General features: G+C 41.0%; 1 protein-coding gene across 1 annotated transcript in view; it reads right to left on the reverse strand.

The window, feature by feature from the left end:
* Window positions 1–19,201, reverse strand: part of GDA (guanine deaminase) — a 61,809-nt gene extending 42,608 nt beyond the window's left edge. Inside the window, exon 1 of the mRNA XM_081151549.1 lies at window positions 18,910–19,201. Coding sequence (XP_081007675.1) covers window positions 18,910–19,032 — 123 coding nt within the window. The 5' untranslated portion in view covers window positions 19,033–19,201. The remainder of the gene's footprint in view (window positions 1–18,909) is intronic.
* Window positions 19,202–19,973: the final 772 nt, after the last annotated feature.

Genomic DNA, 19,973 nt, shown 5'->3' on the forward strand with positions numbered 1-19,973 from the left:
GAAAACAAATATGGCAAAACTACAAAATAATATGGATGTTTTCTTTATGGGGCAAGGGGTCTTTCAACCTGAAGTGACCTGGGTTCATGTGGCCATTCATTCACTCATTCAATCATTCACCATTAAGAGTATCTGCTATGGCCCAAGGTCTCCTCTTCACAGGCCATAGTCTAGGTGGGCTGCCAAGCACATACAGCAGTCATTAAAAAACAAATTTCATAAAATCATAGGTGGTGCCAGCTGGCAAGAACCTTTTCATCTGGCCCCCTTGTTTCCCAGATGAGGAAATTGAATCCCTTCTGTTAAGCAATGACTCCAAGCGCTCTCTTACTTGAAACTGGAACTATTTAGGATGAGCAATAACAAGAATGTCAAGAATACTAAAGCCAAAGCAGATGAGTAATGACTACCAGCTAAAAAAAAAAATAAAATAAATCTCTGCAAAATAGAGGCTTCACACACCAGATGGCCAATTTGGGCAAGAGGCTTGTTGCTATGGAACAGAGTAAACTGCTCTTCGGACCATTATAAAATAGCTTGGCCAACAAAATAAGGTAACATATATTGCAACCCATTACACAAAATCCACTCTTAGGCACTGTAACGGGAGATGAAATCAGATAAAAATATGTGATCTCAAGATTTCTGAAGCTTTTGGACAGAGGTGAAAATTGCCATATTAACGCAATTCACCTCAAACAGATTAATGGAAGAGAAAGATGAGGTGAGATTGCCTTAGAAAAAATAAAAGCTAACCTATAAAGGTAAAATCGAGCAAATCCACATTACAAAGTAACCAAAGAGAAGCATGAGGGACTTAGATCCTCAGGTCCGAGATTCTCACCAGGTAATGTGAATCGCCTACGGTCACAGAGAAAGCCAGGAGCATCTGCTGGTCTTGACCTATCTTCGCAGAGATTCTGTCATACCTCTATGACTGCTTCTCTAACAGGATAAACCAAGGGTCAGCAAACTTTTGACAAAGGGCCAGACAGTAAATCTTTTCAGCTTTGCAGACAGAAAATTGTCTCTGTTACAATCCTCAACTCTGTAATTGTAAAGTAAAAGCAGCATATACACAAATGGGTGCAGCTATGTTTCCATAAAACTTTATTTATAGAAAACAATTTACATTTTATATAATTTTATTTTGTTAAAAAATATTCTTTTCCCCAAGCCATTTAAAAAGGTAAAAACCATACTTAGTTCACAATATAAATATATTGTGGATAATGAGAGCCAGGCTTCTCAGAGGGGAGGTACAAATATGTAATGCCAGAAAGCATTCTGTGGTATTGGATTTAAATTGGAGTATTGGTGTCAACTCATGGTTTTTAATTTATGTAGACCATATATATATATATATATAAAAGTTTCCTTCCTAGCTCTACTTTCTGAGAGGGCCAAGAACTAGAAACAGTGACACCCTGTAGCATTCAGCACCCCTAATGCTCAGATATTGGTTTCTATGTGTCATTCTCCAATAGAAAGAACCAGAGTGATTCCAGAGCTGGAGCAAAGAAACTACAATTCCTTCTCAACACCATATATAATATGTTAATGTATTTCAAAAATACTCAACATTTTAAAATATTTTTTAAAAACAGAAGCATTTTAGAAACATCCCCCCATCTTTTTTTTTTTTTTTTTTTTTTGCTTAAATTAAAGTCATAGTGATTTTTCAGGGGCTTAAATGCAGCAATGGAAACTTCCCAGGAAAATGCCTTATAACTTGAGTAGATAAGTTCTATAGCACCTTTGGCCACATTAATCAACACAACTGAAATACGGTAATGGAATAAACTTTCAATAAATTTGTAAAAACAAATATAGCAAAAACACCAAAAAAAAAGAAAGAAAGTAGATTAGTGGTAGAAAATAGCTTAGGGTTGGGGAGCTTGGGAGGAAAGCAGGAGTGACTGCCAAGGGGTTATGGGGTTTCTTTGGGGGATAGAAAATGTTCTAAAATTGATAGTGGCAATGATTGCACAACTCTCTGAAAAGATAAAAACCCACTGAATTGTATTGTATCTGAATTATATCTTAATACAGCTTTTTTTTTTAAATCTACAAAAAAAAGATAATTCTGAAATACAAATTTGTGTCAAAAAATAAGGATGTGCTAAAAATATAGATGGAGAGTAGTAAAAAGCACACAGGCACCACCTTGAAGAAGCCTCTACTAGCTAAATAGGGCTAATATGAGGATGAAAATAAATAATAATAGTAATGAATTAAATCTCAATGATAGAAATCCGTGAGTCCATAAGTGAATGAATGAATGAATTAATAAACAAGTCCTTCCTACAGTAGAATACCAACTAATACATGTGCAAGGAATGAGAGAATTCTAAAAATGAGCATTTGACACCATCATTTAATAAATTATTTATGCAAAAATTATCAATAAATGTTAAAACTAGTGAGAGAAAATTCATTGAGGAACAAGGTATTTATATAATTTCAAATTATTTCCTCATAAAACTTACTTTACAGAAAAAAAAATAGTAACTTTATGGTAGAGAAACCTGGTAAATGCCACTCTAACCAAGTGAACAAAGCTAACATCAAGAGTAATGGCATAAATCAGTAACATGTGCCTCCTGATATAATGCCCTGAGAAGAACACAGCATCACTTCTGTGATAATCCTGCCCCAAAATGCATAACCTGCATCTAACCATAGGGGAACACCAGGCAAACCCAAATTGAGAGACATTCTTAAAACAAGACAAAACTTCTCCTATATTCTTGAAAATTATCCAGGACATGAAAGACAAAGACAGGCTGAAGACCTATTCCAGATGGAAGGCAGCTAATGAAACATCACAAGTAAATGCAACTTGTGATGTGATTTTGGGGGGGATCCTGAACCAGAAAGGGGGAGAAGCTATCAAGGACAATATTGGGCCTATGGGAAAAGTTTGAATGTTATGCGGTAGAATTATATCGATGTTCATTTCCTGATCTAGATGATTGTATATGATTATGTAAGACAGCATCCTTGTTTTTTTAAAGAAATACACATCAAAGTATGTAAATGGGAACGGCATGTCTATACTTACTCTCAATTAGTTCAGAAAAAAATATAAGTGTGTGTATTTGCATATGTATATCTACATATGTCTGGAGAGAGTGTGGAAGAACGATGGAGCAGATGTAAATGTTAACACTGGGCAACGTGGTTGAAGGCTATAAGAGAGTTATTTATACTACCCTTGTAACTTTTTTATAATTTTGCAATGACTTAAAAATAAAAATTTAACTACAAAACCAAACACTATATTTGTTTTGGAATACAAATATTTTAAGTGTAAGGAAAAGCAAGGACTTGAAAACATAGGATTTAGGATAATGGTTTCCTCAGAGTGGGAAGGGGAAAAAATGGGGTGGGGAGGGATATAGGGGGCTCCAAAGGTAACTGACAGTTCATCATGTCTTTATTCATTACACCTTACACAGACATTATAACTATTCTTTTTTTTTTTTTTGAGCAAATATATGAGCACAAACAAACTCTGCTCACACCCTAAATGTTATTTTTTTAAACATCAAACTCTATATCATATAAAATGCTCACATTGATCATCTGTAGAACACCCAAATGACCAAGAAGAGAAACTTCAAGAGGTGTAGAGGAGATGAGAAAGCAAAATTACACAGATCAAACATTTATAGCATCCCAACATCAGCAATCTAATTTGCCCCTTGTTTTTACAAGCAGGCAATAATATGCTACACAACCTTTACATGCACCTGAGTGCTTGTGAATGTCTTTGGGATACAAATGGATACTCTCTAATTTATTTTTTTTCTAAATTCAGAATTCCTTAATCAATTTGTGGACTAAGGAAACTGTTTGGATGGGTGTATAATTTTCACCAAACACTAAGTTGAATTCAACACAGGTCTCAGAGCCAAAGTTAAATGACACATTTGAATCCTGAAATCATTATATAAGCTAATAATTTCAACATCTGCCTCCCAAAAGACATCTTCAGATACTACATTCAATGCTTGGACAACTGAGAATGAATTTAGGAAAAGCACTCTTTCTTTTTATAACTGAAAGCTGATATCAACTGACCAGAAAGTTGACCTCAATAGACTGCATTAAATGCGGAGACACAGGTAAGAAAATGCAGGGATGCACAAAAGTACTGCTACACAAGCCTACTCCTTTGGTAATTTTCTAAATCTGCCTTAGAGAAGCATTATAGGCTGAGTTGTGTTTCCCCAAAATTCATATGTGAAAGTCCTAAACCCCCAGTACCTCAGAATGTGACTGTATTTAGAGATAAGGTCTTTAAGGAGGTAATCAAGTTAAAATGAGGTCATTAGGGTGGGCTCTAGTCCAATATGACTGGTTCCCATATAAAAAGGAGAAATGTGGACACAGAAACATGCACAGAGGGAAGATGAAATGAGGAGACACTGTGATAAAATGGCCATCGACAAGCCAAGGAGAGACACCTAGACAGATCCTCCCTCATGGCCCTCAGAAAGAACCAACCCTTCTGACACCTTGACCTCAGACTTCCAGCCTCAAGAACTGAGAGACAATACATGTGTATCGTGTAAGCCACCCAGCTGTGGTGCATTGTTATGGCAGCTCTCACAGACCAACAGAAGACCCTACGAGAAGGGGGGATTGTAAGACTGGTCTAGTAAATCAACAATAAAAACCTGCAGAAACTCTTTTCTGTAGGCCCCTCATCTCAGAAGCTTAAGGTGGTAAAAAATACACTAGACTTTCTGAAGAGTCAGATTCTAATCTCACCCTGCCGAGTAGCTCAGTCGGTTGTAGTATCTTCACATACACCAAAGGTGGCAGGTTCGATTCCTGGTCAGGGCACGTGGAGGAGGCAACCAATCGATGTTTCTCTCTCATATTGATGTGTTTCTCTCTTTCTCTCTTCCTCTCTCTAAAATCAATAAAAAAACATGCCCAGCAGGGTGTGGCTCAGCGGTTGAGCATCAACCTAGGATCCAGGCCATCGGGGTTCGATTCCTGGTCAGGGCACATGCCTGGGCTGCGGGCTCGATCCCCAGTCGGGGGTGTGCAGGAGGCAGCCGATCAATGACTCTCTCATCATTGATGTTTCTCTCTCCCTCTCCCTTCCTCTCTCTGAAATCAATAAAGATATATTTAAAATAAATAAATAAATAAATAAATAAATAAATAAATAAAATCAATAAAAAATAAAAAAGACTTTACTCTCCACTCTCTCTGTGAATCAAGGCAAATCCCTTAACCTTTCTGACTTACCATTTTTGAAAATATGGTAATATCTGCCATATCACCTTTCCACTCTATCAAGACTAAATATTTTTAAAGGAAGCTATATAAAAATTCCATGAACTGTAAAAGTTCTTCATAAACATAAGATATTTCAGTACTGTTAATTTTTTATATGGTAACCAGAGTGATATTTCAGGAGACAACTGCTGACATGGTGTGCTTTGATTTCAGAGAGGCATCTTACGGCACCAGAAAATTAACTTTGTTGAACAAGCTAAAAAAAAAAAAGAAAGCATAGATGACAGGAGAGTTGGAGAAAATTATATTTGGTTGTATATTCTTAGTCCCAAAAAGTTGATTAACAGGATGAGAGAAGCAGGGCTGGAGAGCTCTAGAGACATATCACCAGGCTCTGCCCAAGCCCTGTTCGTATTAAAAGCTTAGGTGTGAAATGGACAACAATTTGGAAGGGACAGTTTGTTCCTTAGATAGCAAAATCAAGTTTAAAAAGACATCCACAGAATAAGAGTAATAAGATGAAGCTTAACAGGAATGTAAGTAAAACCTGACACATTTAAGAAAAATCAAATGCATAAAGAAAGATGTATGAGACCCTAAATTAATGGTATGGAATAGCTGCCCATAAAACAGATTCCAGCTAAGGTTAAATTTGTAGAAATATGGGAGTCCTCACTTTGCATGGTTTCCAAAATACATAAATTTCAGACGCCACAGTTTAAATAACACCAGTCCCTTAACAACGTGGTTCAAATACTAGTTACCACAAGCTGTTAACTTTGAGTGACTGCATAAAGGACAAACCTGGCTTCTAGCTCTTCAGTCCACAAGTCACGACACACTCCACAGAGTGTGTAGGGATCAGTGGCCAAGCACGTCAGTTCGTCCCAAGTCTGTGATCACCGGTCACTGTGCACTGTTAACTCCGTTCACAGAGAGAGCAGAGCATGTGGCTGTGTTGCCTCTTCACCTCCCAGCAATGAACTCACAGGGCACTTTACAAAAATGAATAATTGAAAAAGTAAACTGCTTAACAGTATCGCAAAGAAATGAAAAGTGATACCACAAGAGGTGAAATTTGAATCCAACATAAATGGAGCCATCGAAGGAACAGTTGACCATGGAACATGGACATCAGCACCGTTCGAGAAACTAGATCTACAGCCAGAGAACTTTAGCAAAGTGAACTTATTCACATAAATGAACATAGTGATTGAAGATACCTCAGCAGGGACACCAGCAAAAAAAAAACCCCAAACCTCCCATTAAAGGCACTCTCAGAGGAATATCTCAGAGGTATTTCACAACACTGAGAGTTCAAAGGACATATTGTTGGAAGGTGCTTCAAATTTATAAAGCAGGTGGCAGTGTCCAAGGCAAACAAAAGATGCTCACTCTACTTTATAAGCCACATGACGACAAGAAAAAGGCAAGCACTGTTGAAACTAGTTTTACGTTTTTTTTAATAAAGAAATAAAAGTTTAATTCTCTGTTTCTAATGTTTTAAATTACAGCATACTAAATGAACACTGGTTTCACTATTTTTTTTCATTTCTCCATGCATTTAGATTTGAAAGAGACATTTTAATGTTTTAACAGAAGTTTTTAAAGGTTTCAGAATAATTGTAATGTTTCCCATTGATTTTTAAGATCGCAAGTATACCTCGTTTCACTGCCCTTCATTTTGTCGGGCTTCACACACGTTGCGTTTTCACACACTAAACAAGCCCTTCCACCAGCAAAAAGATCACACTTTCCTTCATTGGGATACTCACTTTATTGTGGTGGTCTGGAACCAAACCTGTAATATCTCCCAAGTATGATTAGTTGTACTTTGCAAGGTTTCAATTTTCATGGTCATTTCTCTCAGCCTGTTGTGCAAAATGAGGGCTGCTTTGTCATGTCCTGTTAGACTTAGCTTGGGGTACAGGACGAGCTGCTGGTTTTCAGCTGTGGAAGGATGTACTGAATTGAAGTGTTTTACAGGAAGGTGATCAGGATGTGGGAAAATTCTAAAATCAAAACTTCAGAGCAAACTCTGAGTAGAACTGACACTATTTTGTCTAAAGAAGAAAGAAGTCCAGATTGCCATCGCTGTAAATAATGAAAAAACCATCTCTGAAAGTGCTATCCTAGAGCAGCAGAACTAGAGTCAATAACGGAACACTCAGCAGTTGAATTTTCAATTTCATGAATAAAAGAATCTTCTAACAATTGATATGAATGGGATTCAGTGACTCACAACATAGTGAACTCCTCATGGTTGGAAGTACCAAGCAGAGGCTGACTGACCATCTGTCAGGGATGCTGCAACAGAAATTAATCCCTACGCAAGGTGAAAGGGAGGCTCCATCCACAGCTCAGATTCCAAACATCAATGTGGTGGCTTTAGAATATGTCCATAAATTCTTTGACACTCCCCTCTTCTTCAAAAGGTGAACTCTAGTTCCTTCCCCCAACCTTGAGGTGGGCCAAACTTAGCAATGTGCTTGGAACAAATGTTCACAATGCTATGTGACCTCTAAGGCTAGCTTAGAACAATGCCTTCCACCTGGCTCTCTCACTCTTGGATTATTATTCTGGAGAAAGCCGTCAGTCATGTCATGAGGGCACTCAAGCAGCCCTGGGAGCAGTTCTTATGAGGAGAAACCAAAGATTTCTGCCAACAACCACAAGCACCAGCTTACAGTCATGTGAATGAACTTGAGTGTTGTAAGTGGATTCTTCAGCCCTAGTCAAGTCTTTGCATGACCACAGTCCTAGCCAACATCTTGATGAAATGATCTCATCCCACAAGAGATCCTGAGCCACTCAGCTAAACTGCTCCTGAATCCCGAACCCAAAGAAACTATAAGGAGAACAAATTGTCGATGTGAGCCCCTAAGTTTTGGGATATTTATTATGCAGCAATAGCTAACCAATACAACCCATTTTTATCTGAACACTGAGGGTGCACTGCAATCTTAAGACGCCTGCTCACACAGCTTTTTTTTGGAGGGGGGGGCTAGTTTCCTTTTAACTGACTCAAACTACAATTCCAAAAGCCAGTTTTCTGTAAAGTGGGGATACTACTTATGAACATGTTGAGAGGATTAAATGATACAATATATGTAAAAAAACTCAGAATAGGGCAAGGCACATCACAGGCATTACATACTTCTGAGCTATTGTTTTATCATGGCTACAATTTCACATGTATTCATAATTATTATTTTATTCATATCTATCTCTATTATTAGAAGGCAAATTCTACAAGGGTGGCGATGTCTATTTTTACTTGCTATCATGTTTCCACTGCCTGCCACAGTCTTGGCACATGAGAGATGCCTGAATAAATAAATGTAATGTAAGGCCTAAATTCTAGTGAACTTTAAAGTGCCACACTAAAGAATTTAGAATTGACTCCCTAAACATTTTTTAAGCAAGAGTCTCATATGAAAATAAATGGAGCCATGACTGTAAGGTATGCCAGGAAGAGTTTGAGACAGAACCCTTAGTGAACCATATGAATGATTCATCTGGGTGGAGGCAATGGCCAGTGTAGAGAGGAGCCAAGAGAGAAGTGTCATGTGGGCCGAATGTTAAGGAACTTGGTAGTACGCTGGATCAGACTTCTGACCCCCAGAAACGTAAAAGAATCTCTGTGTTGTTTTAACCCACCAAGTCTGTGGTAATTTGTTTGAGCAACCATACAAAATTAATACAAACACTTACCTCGCTGCATTACAGTTCGGAATTAGGGTATCTGTCTCCCCACTAAAGTATAATCTCAAAAGACAGTGACGTTCTTGGACCTTTGTATTTCTGGCACCAAAGTACTAGACCCACAAAAGCACTGGTTGGCAAAGGCGTATCCTTAAACAGACATGCGAAAGTAACACTGTGGAGGCGGAGAACCTGGGCAGGACTGAGCTTTGCACCCCCAGTTGACACCTCCCCCAGCCAGCAATCCCAAAACAGACTGGGGCAGGCTACATCCAGGCGGGACATGAGGAACAGAGGGGAGATCCTAAAGTGCACCCTAACTCCAGTCTTCACTCTCACCCTCACCCTAACCCAGTACAGGGAGGCTAAGGGTGTCGCTCTCTCAGATAACCCAAAGGCAGCGCCATCCGAGGGCTGAGAGTGCGGGCCCACAGGAGCCACGAAGACCTGGGTTTGCATCCAAGCTCTGCTTCTCACTATCTGAAAATCCCTGCACAAGTTACTTAATTTTTCAAAGGCTCAGTTTCTCACCTATAAAATAAAACTAATAATTATTGAGAAGATTAAAGGTAATTAAATGAGAAGTACCAGGCATGGACTAAGGATTCAAGAAATACTAGTTTATGTCTTTGTTATTTTTATTTTTCTATCAAAACCAGACAGAAGAGAATAGGGTAAGGCCCAGGTCCATGAAAGTTGGGAGCCTGGAATAAGGCAAAGGGCAGGCCCAGGTCAGAGCTGCAAAAATTCCAGGTGAGGCCGTGCTGGTGGTTGTAATGGACAGAAGATGGAGGTCCCTGGAATGGGCAGGTGGAAGAATTATGCGATCACATTGCCCACGTGGTACACAGGGAAGTGGGAATTCGTGTTAATCTTTGAAAAGAGAATCTCATTTTCAAACTCATCTCCCTCTAAACTTTCCTCCTTGAGGCCACCAGTTCTCTTTCAACAACAGAGCTCTGGTAACATGTCACTCCATGTTCCTATCTCCTCATCATTTCCAGAGAAGACATCTTAGCAGAAAACAAATGAGGTTGGCAAAGAAATAGAGATCAGGAGTCAGATTATCTGAGTTCGCGTCTTGGCATCATGCTGTTTGTAAGAGCAAAACAGATGAAGTAATTTACATGCTCATCAACAGGGAATGGTCAAATAAATTCTAGCCCATCCCTACAATGGAAAAGCATGGAAGAGTGAAAGAATGAGGCAAATCTTTAGGTACTGATAAGAGAGGAGGTCCAAGGTATGTTAACTGGTACATGTGTGTGCGTGTGTGTGTGTGTAGATATACATAGATATGGTATGTGGCAAAGCATTAAGCACCATATTTAGTGTACTGCCAGTTGTAGGGGGAAGTGAATATATAAAACTATCTAAGTATTTTAATACAAAACATATATATGAGCTTGTATATTTTGTATACTATCTCTAGGAAAATACGGTATCTCTAGCAAAAAACTGCTAGCAGTGGTTGCCTGTTGGGAGGGGCAATGTCAAGTCTTTGGGACAGAAGCAAGACAAGGACTTACGAGCCACTACGTAGCATTTTGTGCACTTGGAATTTCCCATCATGAGCATAGATTTTTATTTTTTATGTTTTTAAGGTATTTTTTTGAAAACCCATTCCAATATTTAATCGGCTGGGTAATATTGGCAACTTCTTACTTAATGTCCCCCTGGACCTCCATTTCCTCATTTATAAAATGAGAATAAAAATACTACCTTCCTCTTAAAGTTGTTGTGCGTATTAAATAACACTAGTAAAATGCTCAAAAGAATGCCTGGCCCAGAATAAGCCTTCAATAATGTTAGCAATTTTCTCCTTCGGTAAATATAGTGAGCAATATACTCTGAAGGGCCCTCCAGCCACAAAATAACTATAGTCTGCATTTAGGTAGCACTTGCAGGATATAGGGAAAGTATAAAGGGTTTTTTTTTGGTGCTTTTTTAAAGTGAAAATGAAAAAGAAGCTCTAGGCTGAAAGAGGAGCAGTGAATACTAAGCTCAGACGAAATGCGTGGTGACGCCAATAGTCCCTACAGAAGAAAATAAAAATCCTTTCTGAAGGACCACATTCCATACCCATTTCACAGATGAGTGAAGAAGAAAGACGCACAAAGGATCTTGACTAGCCCATGATGACAGTCCTCTGAGTAACAGAAGCCCTTCTCTAGTTCAGGTACCCGACCTCTAGCCTAATATATTTTTTTCATAATATTTCATTTATAAAATCTCCTTTGCATACAACTCCTCAAGAATCTAGTTGTTAAGTTCTAAAAAAGATCCGTGGTGGATGAAGACAGCAATGAGCTTTTATTTTTTCTCTCTCAGTCTTTAGGTCTATTCCTTGCCTTTTGCTGTATCCTTTATATAGTACAAGGAGAGCTATTTTTGCCAACCTGGATTCTATCTTTAAAATTAATATATGCAAATACCTCAACCCCCACCACCCACCACCCCCAGCCACTGCAGTTGGTTCATTCCAATAGCTCAGGGAAAATTACGTGTTTTCAGGAGCACAGCATTCATTAGTCAAACCTGGGCGTCCAGTCCAACTTTCCTGTTATATTTTTACAGCAACCAGAGAATGGTGTTTGATGCCATATTTCCTAATTTTAAAGAGAAAAACATCTTTATGCTTCATTCTGTTGGTCTGATTTACAATTCAGCTCTCTTCACCCCATTTGGTCACTGGGACACAGCTGTGAAAAGAAACTACTTTGATAGCAGCACATCTTCACTTGCTCATCAGTTTTCCAAGAACACTACAGCCTTTCATAAAAATCAAAAGTTTTGGTTGTTTTTTTCAACTACTTCGTGAGAGTTAACTGGGGATACGACGAGGGTAAGAAGTTGCTGAGCTGCTGACACTGCCAGGCCAGCTGAGCTTGCTGGCTGGTTAAGCTGGTTTAGTCCTCCTGTTTTCCTTCTTCCTACTGGATTGTCTGGGCAGAGAAAATAAAAAAGGATTATTGTGAAGGCCTCCATTCATACCTAAAGGGGTGTAGTTTTCCTTCTTAATGTGAGTCATTTAGAAGTTGTTTTCTAGCTGGATTAAAGTTTCTGGTACAGTCATCCACCCAGCAAGGAGGAAGAGAGTGAGGTTTTTTCAAAGCCTCAGAGAAGGCAGAAGTCCAGAAATGATTCCCACCAGTTGAAGACCTTAACAATGTAACTTCTTGTCTTGCACCCTCACACATATTGGCCACCACCAGCTGAGAGTGTTGATGAACTCTTTCATGCCTACTCTGCCAGGACAACCTGTGCTCCTCCCCCAAGTAACAGTCCATTCTATCCATTCTTCCACTCGAAAGCATTTATTGAATGTTGACTTTGTGCTCAAGCACTAAGTACTGTGAGGGACAGGAGACGGACGATAAGAGCCATTCTTCATGGAAGCTCTACCATGTTCCAGGACTGAAAATTATAAGTGGCAATTTACAAACAACGTATCAAATAAATTATTATTTTATGGAGATGTGAACATTTAACAAACCATACTATCAACACCAAAGGGAATAACCTACATTATTCCAGATCCTCAACACAGTCCACGATAAAGGCATTTGAGAACTTTATGATAGTCTCAGAGTTCCAATTAAAATCTACTTTTCCAGGGTTCTTAATTATTCACTAGGACATGAAACTAGTAACAGCTCCCAGTGACCAAATACATTGTATTAAGCTCTATATTAGAAAACTCAGAGTCTTAATTCTAATAATTGGTAATTTGGAAGATATTTTTAGCTGGCTGTACATTTTGCTGACTCCTAAAGTGAATTTTTCCAATCTGGTCACCTGTGGTTAAAAAAAATCCAAGCACCATTTATCTACCAAGTATTCATCTGAGTAGCCACCATGTGCTAGGAGTTGTGGATCTGAAAGTGATAAAGTCGTAGTCTCTGCCTTCAAAGTTAGGTTAATGGGAAGGCTCATGAGATGAAGTCAGAGCCGTAAAGAGGTGTCAAACAGAACGTGGGGCACAAAGGAGCCAGGGTTGAGCTCTGCCTGTCAACAGAAGGGCTGGAGAGGTGTCAGTGATTGGTCTGGAAAGGTATTAATACAGCAGATGAAGGGTGAAGGAGGAACAGAGACAAAGACACAAAGGCATAAACAATATAGAAGGCTGGGCAAGTAGTCTCACACCTGCCACAATATGGACAAACCTTGAAAACATTATGCTAAATGGAAAAAAAAATAGGGACAAAAGGTCACATATTGTATGTGTCCACTTACATGATCTACGTTCAGGGTAGGAAAATTTATAAAGATAAAAAGCAAATTAGTGGTTGCTGAGGGGTGGCGAGCAGTGAGGGGAAGAATAGGGAATGACTGCTTCATGGCTAATGAGTTTTCCTTTGGGTTGATAAGCATCTTCTGGAACCAGATAGTGGTGATGGTGGCACAACATTGTTAATGTAATAAATGACACTAAATTATATACTTTCAAGTGGTGAATTTTATGTTAAATTATAAAAATAAAACAAAAACAAAACAAAAAATACAAAAAGTTATAAAGTGAAAAGTAAAAATTCTCCTCCACATCCCCAACCCTTAAATATTATTTAGGTTTTTAATTTTAATATGACCTTCCAGAAATGTGTTTTAAATGTGCATGGAGGGGGCTGAATGGTCATACCATATACTTTTTTTGTCAGTTTAAGTCGTTTGGGAACCTCAGGATTTTAAAATTCTTACATCTATGTAAGCCTAGAAGAACTCACTTTAAATTAGAATTACCTTGTAACTGTTTTAGCTTTGTAGGATTTTGTTTTTAAACTCATAAACCAGAGGGAAGATGAGGGTATGAAGGACTGGATGAAAGAAAGTGAAGGGATTAACAAAAAATATATATATACATAACACATAGACAGACAACAGTGTGGTGATAGCCAGAGGGAAAGGGCGTGGGAAAGAGATGGAGGTGGCGAAGGCGGGAGAAAGGGGGGCGAAAGAGACTTCACTTGGGGCAGTGGGCGCACGATGCAGTGGGCAGATGCTGTTTTATTGGGTTGTACCCAGTATGGTTTTGCAAACCAATGTCATCCCAATAAATTCAATAAATAAACAAATAAATAAAATGGAACGCATGACATAAAATAAAAAAAAGAAGTGGGCCTTGAAGAACAGGATTGCATTTTCACAGAGGTAGAGTAGAAAAGGGGATATAAAAGGGAGGGCTATTCCAGGCCGAGAGGCTGACACAAACAAAGTGGAGTTTTAAGGGCCCATGATATGCTGTGTAACAGTGAGAAACTGGCGTGGATAAACAGCCCTTGGCTCATGGATCCCTCATGGCGAAAACCAGTCACGGTAATCCCACTCCTATGTGTCAGAGAGAGGAATGGAGCAGGAGGAAGTATTAGAAAAGCAGACTGGGGCCAAATAATGCCACGCCTAGAATGTCGTCCTGGCGCATTTGGGCCTTAGAGGCAGCAGAGAGCCACACGTGCTTGGAAAAGAGGAGACACATGATAGTATCTATGCCCTGAGAAAGCAACTGTCAGCAATGCGGAGGAGGCATTAGAATGGGGAAGAGAAAACAGTTAGGAGGCTCCGGTAATATTTTAGGCAAGAGACAATGAATGGCTGGATGGAGCCAATGGCAATGGAAAGGGGTAGGCACAGAGATGTCCCAGAGGAAACTGGCTTGGTTTGATTGCTTGATGTGGGTGCCTTAAAAGACACTGACATTTGTGGCCAATAAGAAGATAGAAACAGGAAAGGAGAAGGCAGCTAGCAGTCCTTTGGAAAATAATGTAATTCTTTGAAAAAGCAATGTCACCGTTAGAGACGTCCTGGGCTACAATTAACAGAAGTGTAGATAATGAAGATATTATCTCCCAAAAGAAGTCTGAGGGAAGTAGGCAGTTCCAGGAAGAGCTAACTATTCAAGGTGGTTCAAAGAGGAACTAGGTTGGTGCCTCTAAAACCCTCTTAAATTTTTCCTCATAGTCTCAAACAGTGGCAGCAACAGCTCCTCTCCTCACATGAGAGCATCCAAAAAGGGAAGGACTTCTCTTCCCACAGCTGTGTCTGTGGATTAGGAAGACAAATAAGAGAAATATCTCCCAGAAGCCTTGAGCCGATTTCCTGTATGTCAGAATGTCATGTCATCTTGGCCACCCCAAGCTACCAAGAAGCTGGGAAAAGAAATATCCAGCCAATGAGATTATGATTACCAACACTGGCTTACACCACGACGTATCCAGGAGCCCAGTTTGTTACAGGCAGCTCGAATTCAGATGTGTCAATAAGGAAGCAGGGTTATAGCTACGGAGTGGGTAACCAACAGTGCCTGCCATGAGCATTTTGAACAAAACAATCTGCGTTCCAGAAAACAGGAATTTACGAGATGATAACATGATCCTTGGGCATAAACATATGTTTCTAATGAAAGCAAAGCTCTGATCTGGCAGCCTCAGAAGGGAGCGCTTAGCCCAAATTCCCTCTTCAAGTTCACAGGATATTCTGAGGTCCTGAGCTGGGCAGGAAGATGGGTCTTCACCAGCCCAAGCAGAAAAAAAGGACAATTCGGAACCAGTTAAGACTTTTTACACTGTGAGATATGGCAAATCAAGTTCTTTATAATATAACCCTTGTTCCTCCCAGCAGTTTGGGGAAATAGAGAACATTGACTCACTCCCTTCACCAGAGCCTTGTAACCCTTTTCTGTCCAAGTCCTATGTGTTCTTTCATGTGCAGCTCAATTTTGGCTTCCTTCGTCAAGCTTTTTCTGCCAGCAGCCAATCTGTATCCTACCATACAATTTAACACATTCACAAACATCATTCCACCCTTGTCATCAAATCCAGGTGACCTGACACAAATAGCTACCAACTTTGTGCATGTCTCTCCATCTCCATTGCTGATAATAACTGCTGGTGTTTATTGGGCATGTGCTACATGCAAGACATTAATCTATGTATTTTACAACTATTAATCCATTTAATCCTTTCAACGACCCTATGAGGTAGGCTATAGTAATATTTTATACCTGAGGGAACTTGAAAATAGAATTAAGTAACTTGATCAAATTCACATAGGTTGGAAGTGAGCAGGTAAATGATAAAGACAGACCTTGGACCCAGGTCTCTGTTTCTCCACAGGACTTTCTCTTCTGCCACTCCAGGACATTACCTCCAAAATGACTCTCTCCCTTGTTCTTGCTCCCTTGTAAGTGTTCCTTAAAAGACCCAAAGCATCTTTCTGTATCTTTGAAGTCAACCCGACCCTGTTGCATGTGAAAAGAATCAGGCAATTTAGTAACATTTGAGCACACAGTGTCTCAAGATTAATTAAATATCTGTAAGTGAATTACTCATGCTGGGGTCTTTCTTTTGAAAAGCTACATGTCACTTGAGTAGAAAAACTAACTCTGAATTCCAAATGTCCAATACTAAAATGTTGACTAAAGAATTAATTTTAATTAACCTAATTTTGAATGAGCTTTAATTAATTCATTAAAAGTAGTGAGTCAGTGCCATTCTCTGGGCCTAAATGAAGTAAGGGGTGAGATCTAGAAGAGAGAGGGTTGAAGGACGGAGGCAGTCACGTCTCCTCTCTCTGAGAGGCTACCCCAGACCTGAGTCTGAAGTGGAAAACTAAGCTCCCAAGACCCCACACAACTCGTTCCATCCCACAACCTACACACTGTGATTACCCAAAATGGATTCTACCCACTCCCTGTGCTGAAATCTCCTGGGATCTTTGTTGCAATGTCACTTCTTGGGGTAAAGATGATGCTCAGGAAGGAGCATTTTACTTTTATTTCTTTTTATTTTTTATTTTATTATTACTATTTTTAATCCTCACCTGAGGATATTTTTCCATTGCTTTTCATAGAAGTGGAAGGGAGAGACAGAGAGGGAAACATGGATGTGACAGTGACACATGGATTGGTTGCTTCCTACACACCCCTGGTTCTGGGGATCGAGCCTGCAACCGAGGTACGTGCCCTTGGCAGGAATAGAACCCGGGACGCTTCAGTCCGAGGGCCTGCACTCTAGCCACTGAGCCAAACTGGCCAGGGCAGGAACCAGCATTTTAACAAGCACCCCTAGGTGTTTCTGATTCATCCCAAGGTTTGAGAATAGCTTTCAGAGCTCAGTAAAAATGTAAAGATCATGTTGATTCCTCATATTTATTTCATGGAGACATAATTTTCTGTTTAGAATCTCGAAAATTTTTAAGGAAATAAGATACTTATCCCAGCAGCTCTAAAGGCGAGGCATTCGCACTTGGAGGGAAATCAAGTCTTGGCATATATGTGGCACATCTTCGCTTTACACAGTCAGAAATCAACTGCTTTGCACTTAGGAGCAGAGCAGTAAACAGTAACTAATTCAATGATTAGGGCATTTTATACTATAAATTGAAGCCACTTGATTACCTCACCTTTGTATTCAATTTCTAGTTGATTTTATCTTGTGCTGGGAAGGCATTTTTCTAAATTTATTACTTCAGTATGTTCCACACACCATTAGGAATAGACTTCTTGACCAGCTACTAATTGCATGTTCAGGACACTCTTTCTTGTCTACAACACCTAGCAAAGGCAATTTTTTAGATAAATCACTTCCTTTTCTCATTCTTCTCCACTGGTTAAAGCCATTCCTCAAACTCAACTCTCTTGCCTGCTATCCTACCAATTAAAATTCGGGATATGGGAAATTAATTTTAAAAAAGAATCCTAAGAGTTGAGCAGCTCCTTGTGGTTAGGAAAACACCTTTGAGCCTTCCCCAGCTTGGCAGTTTCTGTTCCTTTGCCACTTGGGACTTTTCTTAGCCTAAGGGATCCCTGAAACTTTTGGGTAAAGTACACAAGGCAATAATTCACCATTCTCGGGGTTTAGGGGAGTCTCCCCATTTGGGGGAGCTCTGAGAGTCTGATCACCTTGGAAACATAACAGCAGGCTCCCTGAATATGCACTGAGAATATTTTTTTAAGCACCATAAGAAAATAGGGTTTAGTTATTCCCAGATGTAAGACTCACGAGGCAGACCTCTGACTGACTGGGAAGAATCTTTAGTCAGGAATAGTATGGTCAAGCTGACAAGTCACAATGCCTGTATTTTTGCTAAGCAAACTGGTAGTGCAAAGCTCAAAAATATCCCATCCCCACCTTAGTTTCTTTCTTCTAAAACTGGAATGCCTTTCACTTAATCAAACTGGCCAGGACGCTACAGATACAGTTGCCACCCCTGAGTATGGAACAGTCAATATTAGACATCAAGTTACCCAGGTCGTTTGCAGAAATCCTGGTTTTGGAAAAGGAAGTATAGAAGATACACTCCTAGAAGACATTTTGCACCTTAAAATGGAACTGCTTGCCTGAATGCGAATAGCTATGGGTGTGTGTTGGGGGAGTGGGATGGATACTTTCTCCCAGGCTAGCCTTTCTAGTATTAGAAGCTGTTTAGTTCGAATCATTAGTAAGTGTATTGTCTGTTGAATGATCGCGTGAATGAAATTAGCACTTTGTTTCTTTTGTGCACTGAAAGGACTAAAGAACACTGATCAAACTTCCCCCTCTGTGATTCCTTTCACGATAAATTTACTCAACGCCTAGCCCGTGCCAGGCGCCTGAAACCCAAAGATGAATGACACGCGGTTCTAGTCTATGAATGCGCTCTTCAGATTTGCAAGGGTAGAGCCTCGCTCCCCCTTCCACTGCAGCCTGGACGGCTGTCCAGCCAGTGGCTCGGGGCCCTGGGACTCCCGGCGGCTGGGCACACGTCCCCCCAGCCAGGCCGAGAACCCAGCGCGGGGATTCGTCGGGCATCCCCAGCAGCCGAGCGCTCAAGTTCAACTCCGGAGCCGCCGCACTCGCTCTGCGCCGAGCGAACTCCGAGCTCGCCGGGGCCCCGGGCTCGATTCCTTTCACCCGTCCGTCCGCCCGCCCGCCCGCCCGTCGGGCTGCGCCAGCCCCCGCGCCCGCTTACTTTGCCGCCGTGGCTCACGCCGAGGAGGTGGTCCCGCAGCACCTCCATGGGGCAGGTCCAGGTGGAGTGCACGAACGTCCCTCGGAAGATGTGCGCCAGGGGCCGCATCTGGGCGGCACACATGGCAACGGCGAGCGCCGCGGAGGGTGAGCGGGTCGGCGGGCGCCCCGGGGGGAGGCGCGGCGAGGGCGCGAGCGGCTGCGGGCGGCGGGGCTGCGGGCGGCTGCTGAAATGGCACCAGCTCCCGCCTGCTTCTGCCCCCGCTCTCCCCGGCGGTCCTCTGCCCCCTGCAGGCCGCGCCCAGGGGCTGGCTCCCTGCCTCTTCAACACCAACAGGATCTTCCTGCTTGGAGTTGGCACCGCGCTCCCGTGGGTGTGGTCTTTCTCTCCTCCTATGCGTTAGGTTTTTTCGGTGTGTTGTTTTTTGTTGGGGTTTTTTTAATATATTAACTCTTTGAGTTTCCAAAATCACTGCTAATGTTGCAGTTCTTTTAATCCGTGGTGGCTGTCGCGCACCCAGGGGGGCAGGAGAGAAGGAAGGAGCTGGCAGAGACGGGATTCCAGCTCTGTACCTTGAACTGGTCACTAAATTCGCTTTAGCTCTCTGGCCCCCACCTCCTGCGCCTTTCTTTAGTTGGCACGCCTAGCTAAAATTGCATCTGCCTGTTTTCTTTGTTCTTCAAACCCTAAGGCTGTTTGTGCCAAACCCTGGACTCTTCAACCTGTCACACTCACACCGCCTGACCTGACACAAGTTCAGACTAGGGTGAAAGGTGAGTTAGGGTGGCCAGCCTTGCCCACAAGTTTCACTGCCAGCTTTTGCCAGCTGCAGAATGTGTCCTCACCTGACCGTCCAGAAGCATGTCTTACCCGGGCTAATCTGGACCCGGAAACACCTCTCTTCACCTTGAGGCCAATATTTTGGTCCTTCTGTCCATCCACAAACAATTCCAATTCTAATCTTTCTCATACCTAAGCTCTTTGATTTATTTCCAGTTGTGCAAGGGGGGGGGGGAATAAATACTGAACCCAACTAGCTAGGAATGGCAGTGTGGCATGGCTTG

Source organism: Miniopterus schreibersii (genome assembly GCF_964146895.1).
Source record: "Miniopterus schreibersii genome assembly, chromosome: 11".
NCBI lineage: Eukaryota > Metazoa > Chordata > Mammalia > Chiroptera > Miniopteridae > Miniopterus > Miniopterus schreibersii.